Source organism: Callorhinus ursinus, unplaced genomic scaffold (assembly GCF_003265705.2).
Source record: "Callorhinus ursinus isolate GAN/ISIS: 27379988/994484 unplaced genomic scaffold, GSC_fseal_2.0 scaffold144, whole genome shotgun sequence".
Lineage (NCBI taxonomy): Eukaryota > Metazoa > Chordata > Mammalia > Carnivora > Otariidae > Callorhinus > Callorhinus ursinus.
The window spans coordinates 81136-96719 of NW_027397206.1; the positions used below are offsets into that span (position 1 = coordinate 81136).

At 57.9% G+C, this 15584-nt stretch overlaps 1 protein-coding gene across 2 annotated transcripts; it reads left to right on the top strand.

The window, feature by feature from the left end:
- Nucleotides 1-254: 254 nt before the first annotated feature.
- On the top strand, nt 255-15154 carry TGFB1 (transforming growth factor beta 1). Of its 2 annotated transcripts, none has more exons than XM_025858586.2 (7): nt 255-1532; nt 4630-4790; nt 6018-6135; nt 7876-7953; nt 8101-8251; nt 13481-13634; nt 14077-15154. In XM_025858586.2, the coding sequence occupies exons 1-7, from the start codon at nt 1178-1180 to the stop codon at nt 14233-14235; spliced, it is 1176 nt and encodes a 391-aa protein (XP_025714371.1). In that variant the 5' UTR covers nt 255-1177; the 3' UTR covers nt 14236-15154. The 2 variants fall into 2 exon arrangements, with proteins under 2 accessions (XP_025714371.1, XP_025714372.1); XM_025858587.2 differs by having other exon boundaries at nt 257-1532; nt 8104-8251.
- Nucleotides 15155-15584: the final 430 nt, after the last annotated feature.

Below are 15584 nucleotides of genomic sequence, written 5' to 3' on the forward strand. Positions count from 1 at the left end.
CCCGCTGTGGCCGCGCTCGGCCGCCAGGAGGCAGCACCCCGTTCGCGGGGCGGAGCCGGGGTGCCCGCCCCCTCCCCCCGGGGCTTAAGGGACCCCCCTCGGAGCCCGCCCACGCGAGATGAGGACGGTGGCCCGGCCCCCCCCCCCGCATGTCCTCCCCCTGGGGGCCGCCCCCGCCCCGCGCGCTTCCTGGGTGGGGCCGGGGCGGCTTCAAAACCCCCCGCCGCCCCAGCCGGTCCCCGCCGCCGCCGCCGCCGCCGCCGCCGCCCTTCGCGCCCCGGGGCCGTCCCACCCCCTCCTCCCGCCGCGGATCCGCCAGACAGCGAGGCCCCCGGCCGGGGGCAGGGGGGACGCCCCCTCCGGGGCACCCCCCCGGCTCGGAGCCGCCCGCGGGCCGGCCTCGGCCGGGAGCGGAGGAAGGAGCGGCCGAGGAGCAGCCCGAGGCCCCAGAGTCTGAGACGAGCCGCCGCCGCCCCCGCCGCCGCCGCCTCCGCCGCCACTGCGGGGAGGAGGGGGAGGAGGAGCGGGAGGAGGGACGAGCTGGTTGGGAGAAGAGGAAAAAAAGTTTTGAGACTTTTCCGCTGCCGCTGGGAGCCGGAGGCGCGGGGACCGATTGGCGCGGCGCTGCCCCGCCAGGAGGCAGGACTCGGGGACCCCAGACCGCCTCCACCACCGCCTCGGACGCTTGCTCCCTCCCTGCCCCCTCCGCGGCGTCCCCCCCCCAGGCGCCCCCATTCCGGACCAGCCCTCAGGAGCCGCCAACCCGAACTCCCGCGAAGACTTGACCCCAGACCTCGGGCGCACCCCCGCTGCACGCCGCTCCCCCCACCCCCAGCCTCTCTCCTGAGCCCCCGCGCATCCAAGGACCCTTCTCCTCCGGGATCCGGGAGACGGGATCACTCTCAGACCTTCCTCAACTCCCCTACTCAAGACCACCCACCTCTGGTACCAGATCTCGCCCATCTCGGTTTTTTTCCTTGGGATACCGAGAAACCACCCATCAGAGCCTCCCCTCCACCTCCGCTCCGTTTTCCCTGAGGGCATCAGCTCCCCCACCCCCACCCCGACCCTCCTACCTTTCTTCGGGAGACCCCCAGCCCCTGTAGGGGCGGGGCCTCCCTTTTCCCACCCCAGCCCGGCTCGCGCTCTCGGCAGTGCCGGGGGCGCCGCCTCCCCCATGCCGCCCTCCGGGCTGCGGCTGCTGCCGCTGCTGCTGCCGCTGCTGTGGCTACTAGTGCTGACGCCTGGCCGGCCGGCCGCCGGACTGTCCACCTGCAAGACCATCGACATGGAACTGGTGAAGCGAAAGCGCATCGAGGCCATCCGCGGCCAGATCCTGTCCAAGCTGCGGCTCGCCAGCCCCCCGAGCCAGGGGGAGGTGCCGCCCGGCCCGCTGCCCGAGGCCGTGCTGGCCCTTTACAACAGCACCCGCGACCGGGTGGCGGGGGAGAGCGCCGAGCCGGAGCCCGAGCCCGAGGCGGACTACTACGCCAAGGAGGTCACCCGCGTGCTAATGGTGGAAAACAGCAACAGTGAGCTCAGAGGGGCCGGGGACCCTGGAGGGGAGCCCCCAGGGGGCGCCGGAGTGCAGGGGTCACGGGGAGGAAATTACTGGCAGAGGAAACTGGCTAGAGGAAGAGGACCCCCGGGGTTGCCGGGAAAGCGGGAGGGGGGTCTCAAAGTGGATAGAACTGAGCTCCCTACCCGCTCCCCGCCAGGCATCTGGCCCTTGAAGACGAGGCGCTAGTGAGCGAGGTGGACCGCTTCTAGAAGAGGGCCATGGGAACATGCGTGATCGTGGGGGCAGTCCCCTAGAAGGAGAGAAGCGATTGGGGGGTGGAGGGGTAGAAAGACTTCCCTCTCCACCCGGGACTAGAGTGTGGGGGCTCGTGGGGTGAGGGCTGCAGAGAGGGAGCCCGCTTTGGGAGAAGCGAAGACCCCAGCATTTGAGAAAGGAGAGGCAGTGGGGAAAGCTGACCCAGAGCTCAGGGCTCACGAGGCGAGAAAATTCAAGAAGGACAGGAAAACTAGGTGACGCGAACCCCGGAGGTGCCGGGAAAGTGGAGAGTGGAGCCGCTTGCAGCGTGCGCGAAGAACACGCGGGACTGGGGGAAGGCCCACAGAGAGGCGGCGAGGGGGCTGATAAATGCAGGAAGAAGGGGACCCGAGGTTGTGGGGTGGGGGGAGGTCGGAGAGCAGCGGAGACCCCAGGGGGGCGCCGGGGATGCGCGCGAGGTGCCCCAAGTATTTGGCATAGGGACCTGAGAGGAGCAAGCCCAGCGGGGGAAGCGAGCCCCCAAGACACCTAGAACACTGGGTGGTGGGAAGGGATTTAGAGAGAGGGGAGACAAGCATGAGAAAGGGGGGAACGGTACAAACAGTGCCCTGCTGGGAGCAGCGAGTCCCCCACGCCGCGGGAGGGGAGCAAGTGGGCTGAGTGAGGAGTCGAGCCCTAGGGGGAGAGGTGGATGGGTACGACTCTGCAAGATCGGGGTGAGAAAACCGAGTGGGTCAGGGTGAGGGAGCCCCACGTGGGTGCCACGCGCGGAGGGAGGAGCCTGCCCTCCCGGAAGCGGGGCGGGGAGGAGGACCCCGCAGAGCTGAAAGGGGAGAGTCTGCACCCCAGAGTCCCAGTTCCTCTCGAGGAGGCTGGGGAAACCCCAGCGTCCGGCCGCCTCGCCCTCCCTTCCCTTCCCTTTCCTTCCCGTGCCCGGGGGGGGCGGGGATCGCGCGCGGAGCCTGGGGCGAGACCGGGCAGGTCGGGTCCCCGCCCTCGCGGCGGCGGCGCCTCCCGCCCTCTTCACCCCAGCTCGGGGTGGAGCTGCCGCTGGGCCCGCCCCCCCCCCGGCGCCCACGCGGGGACCCAGGTGTCCCGCGGGGCCCGGAGGTTTGGGGGCGGCCCCCCCGCTTGCCCTTTCTGACTTGGGTGGTGCACCTGTGGGTCCCCGGGCCTTGCGTGCGCCTAGCTTGCAGCTCCAGCCGGATGACGCCCCTCCCCACCCACCTCTCGGCCTCACCTTTTCTGTGGCCGCTTCACCTTCCTTGTAGAGATTTTTTTTAACACTGACACTTTCCATCCTCGTCTCCCCTCCCAGTCTGCCTCCATCTCGCCCCCAAACCCTATGTCTCTCTTCCCGTGTGTGTCTGCCCCATCTCTGCCTTGCGTCTCTCCCGCATCCCCATGCGTGGGGCTCCCCGTTCCTGTCTCCTCCCTCTTTCTCGCCTCCACGCCGTGCTCCTAGTGTCTCCCTGTCTCTGCGGTCTCTCCATCCCTCCTTCCTACCAGTCCTGCCCCTCCTTTCTCCTTCCTCCCTATCTGCCCCCTACCCCCCTCAATGCCCCTGCGCCACCCTTCCTTTGGGGTTTGCTGAGTAACCCCTGGGTCAAGATAGGACTTCTTTGTGGGGGACCAGGCTGGCCTCGCTAGAGTAGGGAGGAGTAGGGGCAGGGGCCCGTGCAAGGAGCTTCCTCTGCCCTTTCTCATCAGATGCTGTCCCCACCATTTCTGCACCCCCACTGCAGAGGCCTAAAGTATGTGCCCCAGTCAGTGTAGACGGTCAGTGGCCTGTCTGCTCATCCCAAACTTTTCCTAGACTAGAAAGCACTCTTCCTAACTTTCACCCTCCCCCGCCCAAAGCCATTCCTACCTAGAATGAACTTTGCCTTGTCTAAGCAGCTGAGGGAGGGAAGAGAAGAGAGGAAGCAATTAATAATAATAATATTAATAATAATAATGTCACAGTAGGAGGGAGGCGGCATGGCCTAGGGGCTAAGAGCACAGTCTTTGGGAGCAGACTGTCCGGGTTTGAATCCCAGCTCTGTAGCTCCCTACGGCCGTCACCATGGGGCAAATGACCTGTTTCCCCAGCTCTGAAATGGGTATAATAATCGTCTTTTCCTCACGGGGTGGTTGGTTGTGAGGTTTAAATGTCTTAACCGTTGTGAGTGTTGTGAACAGCACCTGCAAATAGTGAGCGCTCTTTAACGCGTGCACACACACACACACACACACACACCAACGAGCGCACCCCGAATGTGCAGGCTCTTCTACACGCTTTACCTGCGACGTCTCTCTCGTGTCACACACTAACCCCGTGGTCGGTCCTCGTTTTGTAGATGAGGATCTGGCTCCAAGAGTGGAATTCACTTGCCCAAAGTCACACAGCGCTTCAGTGAGGAGAGACCGGTTGGGGTTTAGGGAGCTCGATGTGGTTGCCGGTTCCCAAACAACAGCAGGAAAGTGAGACTCTGGGAAGGAATGTGACTTGCCCAAAGTCACAGAGCTGGAAGACGGCAGAGGCCAGGGCTGGTCCAAATGCCCTTGATCCTAATTTGCACCTGAGGCTCCAAGTGGCCTGAGCAAGCGCAGCAGCCCCCCTACAGCCATGTACTGAGTGGACACTTTACCGACGGTGGGGGACAAGGGTGGTTCAGACCCCGTTTCACAGAAGGAGGAGACGAACCCAGAGAGGGCGAGCCACTTGCCCAAAGCCCCACAGCTAAAAAGAGTCAGAGTTGGGTTCCCACCCAGCATTGTCAGCCCGGGAGCCCACGCTCTTAGACTTGGGGTGTGCCAGCCGGCTCCCCGCCAAACCCCTGACATCCCTCCTCTCTGCTCCTCCTGCCTAGAAATCTATGAGAAAATCAAGAAAAGCCCGCACAGCATATATATGCTCTTCAACACATCGGAGCTCCGAGAAGCAGTGCCCGAGCCCGTCTTGCTCTCCCGGGCAGAGTTGCGCCTGCTGAGGCTCAAGTTAAAAGTGGAGCAGCACGTGGAGCTGTACCAGGTGGGGGAGGCCCGAGCCCCGGAGGCGGGTGGGCCGCACGTGCCCGTGGGCTGGGGCCAGGGTGGGCGGCCGGGTGGCTGGTGGCTGCCAAGTCCGCAGAGACAAACTTCGGAGGACGGAGGCGCACACACGGTGGATCGCAGGGCTCTTTGAAACTTGCAGACTCCTAGCACCCTGGGGTGTAACCACTCAGAAGGCTGGGATCTTGAAAGGTCGGAGGCTCTCAGACCGTTCTGTCCGGTAGGGGATAGCCACACATGGCCACTTAAGTTGACTAAAATTAAATAAAAGGAAAAATTCAGTTCGTCAGTCTCACTGGCCATATTTCAAGTACTCTGTAGTCACATGTGGTTAGCGGCTGCTATTTTGGATGCCACAGATAAAGAACATTTCCATCGCCAGAGAAAGTTCCCTTGGATAGCTCTGTTTTAGAAGATTTCGAGTCTCCAGGAAGGTTGGGGCCTCCGGAAGGGCTGGAGTCTCCAGAAGGTTATGTGACCTAGAATCCATGTCCTATGGAACATGAGGCTTCAGGGTGGGTGTTAGACTCTTACAACAAAGGAATGTGGTCTATTGTCAAACTTCTTGGATTCTGGAGAATTCAGCTTTATGCTGCCAGGGCCTGGAGTGTTCTGCCCGGCCCCAGAGGATCACCACACGGGGGTGTGAGGCGTCGGCAGCATCTGGGTTTGGGGCGTGTCAGACTCCTGGGCGTGTAGAACTTCTCAGGCTCATTGAGTGTGTAATTCTTCGGGTGCTCCTGAGTACTGGAGTTCTGGAATGACTTCTAACATAAGCCCCTAGAAAGTTACAGACTCTCAGAAGTTAGGGGGTCAGATTTGCAGAATTGTATGCTTGCTCAGTGGACCTCAGGATGTCCTCGGAGGATCTTAGCGTGGTGGGCTGTCAAGCTGAGGGGGGCCTGGCATTTCACCAGTGAGGGAACTCAGGCCTGGGGCTCAGGGCAGAGGCTGAGCCGTCCAGGTGCCTTGATCCCCACCTCCCCCCTGCCGGGCCCGGGGGTCTCCCTCCTCTCCTCCCAGGGCCGCTCTGGGGCGGGTGGTTCCCGCAGGGTCCCACAGCGTGAATGTCTGGGATGGGACCGTGAGAGGGGCTCTCTGGAGGCCTGTGTGGTGGAGCGGAAGGAGGGAGGTACAGTCAATGCATTTGGGGGTGTGGAGCACCATCTACTCACTGTCTCCCCCCCCCAAATTCATCATCCCCTAGAAATACAGCAACGATTCCTGGCGCTACCTCAGCAACCGGCTGCTGGCGCCCAGCGACACGCCAGAATGGCTGTCCTTTGATGTCACGGGAGTCGTGCGGCAGTGGCTGAGCCACGGAGGTGAGGACTGCTTCTTTGCCCCACCCCTGTTTTTTTTTTTTTTAAGATTTTTATTTATTTATTTGTCAGAGAGAGAGAGAGCACAAGCAGGGGGAGCAGTAGAGGGAGAGGGAGAAGCAGGCTCCTCACTGAGCAAGGATCCCGATGCGGGGCTCCATCCCAGGACCCTGGGATCATGACCTGAGCCGAAGGCAGACGCTTAACAAGACTGAGCCACCCAGGCATTCCCCCACCCCTATTTTGTAATGGGATCGATCCCCTTGTTTGTCCTGGGGCTGCCCTGCCTACCAGCTGCCACCCCATGTTGGTGCCAAAGAGCCAAGACCTGGCCTTCCTCCCAGACCCTCCGAAACGTGAGTGATTAGCGCTTAATCCATTTCCTGATCACCTGCTCTGTGCTGGGGGATGCTGGGGACGCAGCAGCGACCCAATCAGCCCCATCCTTACCCTCCCAGAGCCCGTGGTCCATTGTTGGGGTGGGGGAAGTGGGGAAAGTCCTGAAAACTGGGTAGGGCTGGGCTGGGGAGCCCAGAGGAGATGCCTGACCCAGCCTCCGGTCAGGGAGGGCTTCCTGGAGGAGGACATCGAAAGAAGGAGGGGCAAGAGCCTTCGAGGCAGACCCTGAGTCCAGGGAATGCCTGGCACATCTGATCTGTCTCTAAGAGGACTGGGTCTGTCCTGCCCGTCGGAGTCCACAGCGCCCACATCCCCTTTCCTAATCTCCCTCTGGGTGCTGGATATGCAGTGGAAATTCAGATCACTTCTAGATCCTGCCCTCCAGGGGCCCACAGTCACTTCCGGACACCTAGAAAGTCTTGCCAAAGCCTGAGGCGGCAGTGATGAGCCCAGAGAGCAGTGTTGGGGCGGGGAGGCGCTGCAGGAGCTGGCCCAGGTATCTGCGCCCATCCGAGGGTCTGGGAGGGCTTTCTGGGGGAAGGTGATAGTGTTGAGACTTGTGGGGTAAGTGGTGGTTCGTCTAGGTGTTGAAAAGTGGGGGTTCAGGAGCAGGTGGGAGCTGGGCGGAGTGTCCTGTGTGGCTGGACAAAGGCCATTCTCGGTCCCTGCTGGGTCTAGAGCACCCAGCACAGGGCCCAGCACCTAGGAGCAGCTTAGAAAATCACCCATTCATTCATTCATTCATTCATCCCCCCAGCTGCCCTGTGGGTTTGCATCGTGGCCCTACCTTTTCCCACTTGGGGCAAGTCCTCTCCTCTCCGTGGGCCTCGGCTTCCATGTCTGCAAAATGGGAAGCTTTGGTGAGGATTGAAGGAGATAATGCTCACATGCTCACAGCATGTTTAGGACAGGGCCACCCAGTAGATGTTTGTTTTTATGGACTGTGGGCTAGGCCCAGCGGGGGACAAGAAGACGGGCATCCCTGCCCCCACGCATCCTGCTTTCCACTGAGGGAGCATTGAGGGAACTAAATAGCCAAATACAAATGTCAGGGAGGGTAAGTACTATGGAGAAAATAAAGTGATGTCACCGTGGGGGAGGGGCCTGTGTCCTGGAGGGCCTCTTGGAGGACTTGACCTCTGAGCTGAGACCTGAAAGAGAAGGAGGAGGAAGCCAGAGGGTGCAGGGAGAGGGCAGGCAGGGGAGGAGGGAGGCTGGCAGGACCTCCACCCCCCCCGCCCGCCCCCACCCCTGCCTGCCCCCCGGGGTTGCTCCCGCCCCTTGCAGCCTCAGCGTGAGCCACACCTCACACTGGCACTGGCTTCCCTCTTTCCACTCCCACAGGGGAAGTAGAGGGCTTTCGCCTCAGTGCCCACTGTTCGTGTGACAGCAAAGATAACACACTGCAAGTGGACATCAACGGTGAGGCCCATCTCCCTGGCTTGGCCCCATGGCAGCGTGCCCGCGCGTGCATGCGCGTGTGTCTTCCTCCCCCTGCCCCTGCCCCCGTTCATCCATCTGAGACTGTGTGTCTCTGTCTCCCCTACCCTCCACCGCTCCAAACCAAAGCAGGGCTCCGTTCCAGCCGCCGAGGTGACCTGGCCACTATTCACGGCATGAACCGGCCCTTCCTGCTCCTCATGGCCACCCCACTGGAGAGGGCCCAGCACCTGCACAGCTCCCGGCATCGCCGGGCCCTGGACACCAACTACTGCTTCAGGTGACCTTTCTGCCTTCAACCGGGGTCTCCTAGGCTGGGGGCGCGATGGTCGGCTGCTGACCAGGCGCGCCACATTGGGCCCCTGGCTACACGTGCACTGGCCTCTCCTCCAGCCTAGAAGGCTCAGCGGACGAGGTCCGAGTGCCAGAATGCTGGGATGGGTGCCCTGGGAGCCCTAGAATGGTGAGGTCAGGTTGCTTTCTTGCTGGTGTGTTGGAATCAGACTGTTGGAATGAGGGACACCGAGCGCGTGGGAGTTCAGTGGTGGCAGGTTGCGGTTCTAGACGGTTGGGATGCTAGAACGTTAGGATTCCGTGTGAATGATTGAAATCTGAGAACGCCGGACTCCAGGAATGTTGAGATCCTAGAATTTGGGAATTCAGAATTGGAAGATCACGCATGTTGGATTCCTTATGCCAATGGCAGATTGGAGGCCTTGAATATTGGGCTCAAGATGGGGGAAGCCTGTGTTAAAATACCAGCATCCACAAATGTTAGGGTTAGAGAAAGCCAGAGTGGATCCTAGAGTGTTGGGGCTCAGTGTTAGAATCTCGGAAGGCTGGGATCTTAGGAGGTGGTAGCTTGGACCTCTTGAGAGGTGGGCTCAGGATTGTGGAACGCTTGTATGCAACATCAAAACGGTGGAACTCATGAATGGTAGGATCCCGGAGAGCAGGAATGTGGGACTGCCAGCAAGTTGGAAATGCCGCTGGAGTGTGAGAACCTTCAGATGCTGGAGTATTGCAATCTGAGAGAGTCGAAAAGTTGGATTCCTTAGAATGTGGACATTCAGAGTTAGATGTTGCAGAATTAGAACGATAACCTGACCTTGTCTCTCCCCTGCTTAATATTTTGATGGCACCTCTGGGCTTTCTTATGTGCTGTTCCCCTCCTGGAGAGTCACTTCTGCTCCCGAGCTCAGCCCCAGCCCCAGCCTTCAGCCCGGCAACCTTGTGAATGAATGAATGCAAGAATTGAAGCTTTGACTGCTACTGACATTAATAACCAAAAAGGGGGGCAGGCAGCCATGTGAGGCTCTGTAGGGAGGGACACAGTGTCACCTAGGAAGCTGGGCCAAAAAATTGAACATTGAGCTGATCAAGACGGTAGATCCAGCTACCAATTTTCCAGAAACCCAGGGACAGAAGAACATGTGAAACAACACCACACGCTTGCAGTCAGCAGCAGTTAGCTTGTGGGAAACCTGACCCATTTTCTTCAACAAACACAAGGCAGAGCGGGGGGAAGGAGAGAGATGGTTCTATAGATTTCTAAAAGAATCTGAAGAGATAGATCAACCAATTGCAATGTGTAGACCTTATTTGGATCTTTATGCAGACGAGTAAAAATGAAAAGACGTTTGGGAGACAGTTGGGGAAATGTGAACTCTGTGTATCTGATGATATCACAGAATCATTGTGAATTTTTTTTATGTGGTATTGTGGTGATGTTTTAAAATTTTCTTGGAGATACATGTGGAAACATTTGTGGATGAAATGACATGGTGGAGGGCATGTGCTTCGAAGCTGTCCAGTGGGGGAGAGGAAGTGGGTAGGGGGCAGAGATGCAGTGAACTTGGCCATGACGTGAGATTGTGGAAGCTAGCCTCCCTGAACGCTTCCCTAGCATCCAAGAACGATGTGAGGCCCTTTGGCCTGTCCTGGGGCCCCAAGTAGGTTTCTTTTGCCTACCAGGCCCTGACTGGATGGCAGAGGGGCTCTGCAAGAGCTTTGCAAGAGGGGCACCTGGCTGGCCCAGTCAGTAGGCCATGCAACTCTTGATCTCCGGGTCGTGAGTTCAAGCCCCACGTTGAGCATAGAGTGTACTTAAAAGCTTTGCAAAAGGTCTTTTTTTTTAAATAATGTTTTTTATTTATTTATTCATGAGAGTCAGAGAGAGAGGCAGAGGCAGAGGGAGAAGCAGGCTCCCTGCTGGGCAGGGAGCCCAATGCGGGCCTCGATCCCAGGACCCCGGGATCATGACCTGAGCCGAAGGCAGACGCTTAACCATCTGAGCCACCTGGGCGCCCCTTGCAAAAGGTCTTGAACTTGCACTGAACACATGGGTTACACAGTGCCTTAGAGTCACCTGCAGGCTTGTTAAATATGGCCTGCTGTCCCCCAGCCGCCCCAAGCCCACCCCCAGTTTCAGATTCAGTAAGTCTGGGGTGGGGCCGGAGAATTTGCATTTGCACATCTGTCGCTGTGGGGACCCGACATGGAGCATGTCCCAGGTGGGTGGTAAGAGTCACAGACTATTCAAATCTTAGGACCTCAGAACCCCCGGTCACAGGTGAACCAGAAGTGAAAGATTGTTCTGGACAGGGGTTCTTTCCCTTTTCTGAGTTTAGGACCCCCTTGAGAAGCTGAAAGCCAGACAGTCGCCCCAGACATATGTCTATAAATGCACACGTATGTGCCTGTGGTTTCGGGAGCTCAAGACCCTTGCTGGGGGCGCCTGGGTGGCTCAGTTGGTTGGGCGACTGCCTTCGGCTCAGGTCATGATCCTGGAGTCCCAGGATCGAGTCCCGCATCGGGCTCCCTGCTCAGCAGGGAGTCTGCTTCTCTCTGACCCTCCCCCCTCTCATGTGCTCGCTCTCTCTCTCAAATAAATAAAATCTTAAAAAAAAAAAAAGACCCTTGCTGAACCCACACATGGACTTCCTGATGCCTCCTTGGCCCTTAACAACACCTTAGTTGACCTAACATCCCCTGTGTCTTTGGACAGATAGGGAAACTGAGGCCCAACCAGACTGGGGAGGAACTGGGCTGAGCTCATAGGGATCTCAGATTCCTGGCTCCCTTCTTAGGGGTCTGTGGCTTTTGGAGAGGCCTTGTCTTGCCCCGGGGAAATGCTGTATCATCACCTCTTCCTGCTCTGCTTGAGCTGACATGGCCGTGCTCAGGCCCCTGGGTGGTGCAGAGCTGGTGGTGAAACCGGCCCCAAGCTCCACCGCTTGCCCGCTGTGCGTGAGCAGGGAGCGCTCCTTCACCCTTCAAATGGGGATAATAATAAGGCCTGCCTCACAGGGTTTTGAGATTAATTCATTCTCTGTTGATTAATTTTTGACTAGGTAAATACGTGCACATGGACCAAACCTAGAAAGAATACTTCAGAGACCCTCCAGCCCTGACCACACCCGCCCCGCCCCGCCCCTGAGGAGGAGGCAGCCGGTTTTATTGTCTCTGTGTCTCTTTCCGGAGACAGTCTCTGTTTGAAACACTTATACATAACCAATATATTTTTTAAAGATTTTATTTATTTATTTGACAGAGAGAGGGGGAGAAAGAGAGCCCAAGCGGGGGTGGGGGCGGCAGGCAGAGGGAGAGGGAGAAGCAGGCCCAATCCCAGGCCCCTGGGAACATGACCTGAGCCGAAGGCAGATGCTTAACCGACTGAGCCACCCCGGCGCCCCTCCATATATTTTTTATTTTGACCAAATTGTAGAATCCTTTGGGGGGGGGGATGTGGAGAGGGCGCTGCATACTTTTTCCTCCCTCCCTCTCTCCCATCCTTCCTTCCTTCCTTCTAAAAGTAACACGCACCCATCACACCACCATATGTAAAAAGCCAACATTTGAATGTAGTTCCTTCCAGTTCTTTTATGCAAAAACAGAATTTGGATCATACTGTCCTTGAGCTTTGCCTAGCGTTTCTTTCATATGTTATGAACCTGGTATATAAAGCATTCTTGGCTGCCCATAAATCAAGCTTTTTTAGCCAAGGTCCCTGCCCAGCTCAGCCATGGCCCCAGAGGCCAGCACATAAAATGTCCCAGTTCCTTCCAGACAAGCAGGAGCCTGGGCTCCCGGCTGGGGAGGACTGGCTTTTGCTTCTGAGCATGGGACAGAGATTATGAGTCTAGAGCAGTAGAGTATTATACACCACTATTCTCCAACGTGCTTTTTAAAAACCTAACATACACACACACACGAACACACACACACACACACACACACACACACACATTAATCTCTATGCCCAGCGTGGCGCTTAAACTCACAACCCCGAGATCAAGAGTTGCACGCTCTCCTGACTGAACCAACCATGTGCCCCATGTGGCAATAAGTACTAAGAAGGAAAAAAAATCAGAGGAAGAGGAGAGGAAAAAAACTAGATATTGGGGACTATTCTTCCTATCCTGGTTAAAATTTTCTTCTATTATGGAAAATTTGAAATGTAAACAAACGCAGACAAGATATGGCATAATGAAGTCACATGAATTCTCATCCAGCTTCAACAGTATTAAGATTTGTCCCACTTGGCATGCCTGGCTGGCTCAGTCAGTAGAGCGTGTGACTCTTGATCTCAGGGTTATGAGTTCGAGCACCACATTGGGTGTAGAGATTACTTAAAAATAAAATCTTCCCAAAAAATTTGCCCCACTTCAAATATAGACATTGTCATATTTTCTTGCATAACTGAAATGTCATTATTACACGGAATGGAATTCACGATCATTTGGATTGGTATTTTGGATATTTATTGAGCACCTGCTGCATGTCAGCCAGTGTTCTAGGAGTTAAGGCTCCCTATGTAAAGGGCATCTGAGCATACGTTTAAATGAACTGAAGAACCGAGCCAGAGTGGATGGATATCTGTGTGAATAGCAAGCCAGGAAGAAGGAAGAACAAGTGCAAAGGTCCTGGGGCAGGACTATGTTTGAGGAACAGGGAGGATGCTAGTGTAGCCGGCAGTCAAGGAGAGTGGGGAGGGAGTTGAGATCAGCCGACCAGGCAGCATCTTGGGGTTCCTGGTGAGGACTTGGGCATTTGCCCCGAGTGATGTTTGAGCCATGTTCCGAGCAGAGGAAAGACACGACAATCTCTAGCATGTGGTCCCAGAAGGCGAGGATTTCTATCTGTGTCGTTTGCACTGAGTCCCTAGTAGATCCCAGCCAAGCACATGGTAGTGGTTCAACAAACATTTGTTGTACACATAGAACTTAGTGCATGTGGACGGTCATTTGGCTTCTTGCAGGCTTGTTCTGAGCCTGGCGTGAGACAAGGTTTACTATGTTGCCCTTAGCACAGTGCTTGACTTTATCAGCGTTAGTGGGTATGGTTGCTCTCACTGCTATTGCCGTTATTGTCACAGGCGGTGCAAGGGGGACCGAGATGGGGACCGTGCTGGGGGTGACCAGGGTGCCCCCCCCGCACCCCTGCCCCCGGGGCCTGGCCGCCTTTGCAGCAGCCCCTCCTGACCCGGGCTCCTCCCTCCCGCCTGCAGCTCCACGGAGAAGAACTGCTGCGTGCGGCAGCTCTATATCGACTTCCGCAAGGATCTGGGCTGGAAGTGGATCCACGAGCCCAAGGGCTACCACGCCAACTTCTGCCTGGGGCCCTGCCCCTACATTTGGAGCCTGGACACGCAGTACAGCAAGGTGCGTCTGGCCTCGGACAGGGGTGCTCTGGGAGGAGCAGGGACTAAGGGAGTGGAGGGAGACAAACAGGTAAAACCAGAGAGGAATGGGCCAGCTGAGTAGAGAGAGGCCGGGCGTCGATCGGAGGGGACGGAGCAGAGACGGGAGGAGACAGGGTCAGAGCAGGTGGAGAGTGCGCAGCGGGAGACCCCACGGAGACCCAGTGACGGGGCGCGGGAGGCGGGGAGGCGGGGAGACGGAAGGAGAGGGAACGGCAGGGTCAGTATGCGAGAAAAAGGCCGGAGTCCACAGACCGCCACCGAGACAGAGAGAGACTGAGGACAAAGCAAGAGTGGAAAATGGGGAGAGTGAGGCTGAGACTGAGAACGGAACAGACCGAGATGAGACAGAGGGAGAGGGGGAGGGGGCACCCTGCCCACGCCCCCCCCGCCCCCGCCCGCAGGTCCTGGCCCTGTACAACCAGCACAACCCCGGCGCGTCGGCGGCCCCGTGCTGCGTGCCGCAGGCGCTGGAGCCACTGCCCATCGTGTACTACGTGGGCCGCAAGCCCAAGGTGGAGCAGCTGTCCAACATGATCGTGCGCTCCTGCAAGTGCAGCTGAGGCCCCGCCCCGCCCGGCAGGCCCCGCCCACCGGCAGGCCCGGCCCCGCCCCCGCCCGCTGCGCCGGGCTGTATTTAAGGACACCGCGCCCCAGCCCCCCTCCCCCCGCCCCTGGGGTCCATTAAAGGTGGAGAGAGGACTGGGGTCTCTGTGCGTGTCGTTGGGTCCCTGACTGGGGTCTCCCTCCCGGCATTCTCGACGTTCCCTGGTTCCGGATCCATCTGCCCCCCCTCCTGTCTCTCTCCACCATTCATTTCCTCCCACAAACACCTGCAGAGCACTCCTGAAGTCCCAAGTACTCCCCGCGCGGCCGCTAGATTTATTTATTGAGCACCTTGTGCCCTGTTCCAAATGCCTTATATTGACTACTCGTGTAATCACCATAACAAAACTCTGAGATAGTGTCATCTGAGGTAACACTCACTTTAAAAAGGTGAGGAAGCCAGAGCCCAGCGAGGTTAAGGGAATAGTTGCTGCCCACCAGGAACCTGCTTTCTGGGGAAGAGACAGATGTGGGAAGTGACGCTAAGACAGGAAAGCAGGATGGAGCGAGAGATGGTTTGGGGGAGGAGGGAGGGCTCCTCGGAGGAGGCAGTCTGGGGGAGCACTGGGGGAGAGTGTTCTCGGTAGGAAGACCTAGGCACAGCCTGGCCATGAGGATGAACTTGGAGTAAGCGACACTGAGAGGAAAGGCCAAATGTGGTTGGAAGGGAGGGACAAGGGGAAGGGTGCTGGGAGCTGAGTCAGTTGATTAATGCTCACAGGCCAGAGAGTAATAATATTCCCCCTGCCAGGTAGGGCTGTAGGAGCTCCCCACATTCTCCACACAGCCCAGCAGAGCAGGGGTTAGCAAATTACCGCCTGCAGGCCAATTCTGGCCCGCTGCCTGTGTCTGTAAATAAAGTTTTATTGGAGCACAGCCATGCTCGTTCGTTTGTGCATCACCTAGGGCTGTTTCGGTGCTACAAGGGCAGGGCCCAGTAGAAACTATATGCAAAGTCACGAATAGTTACTATCTAGCCCTTTACAGCAACAGTTTGCCAGCTCCTACTATAGAGACCTTTTGCTCCCCACTTTACAGATGGGAAGACCGAGGCACAGAGAGGTTCAGTTACTTGCTAAGGTCACACAGCTAGCAGGCGGCAGAGCTGGGAATTCAAGCCCAAACAGCTGGAGTTGAGGATCTAGGCACATGACCTCTGCACGGGAACTGCTTCCCCGTCCACATTGGGCCGTGGGGGCCTGTGGGGGCCTGTGGGAACTTGTACTCTGAGGGAGGTGGGAGCCACGTCAGGGTTCGGAACAGAAGAGGAGAGTGATTTGACTTCGGTGCTCAGAGAGTCCCTCTG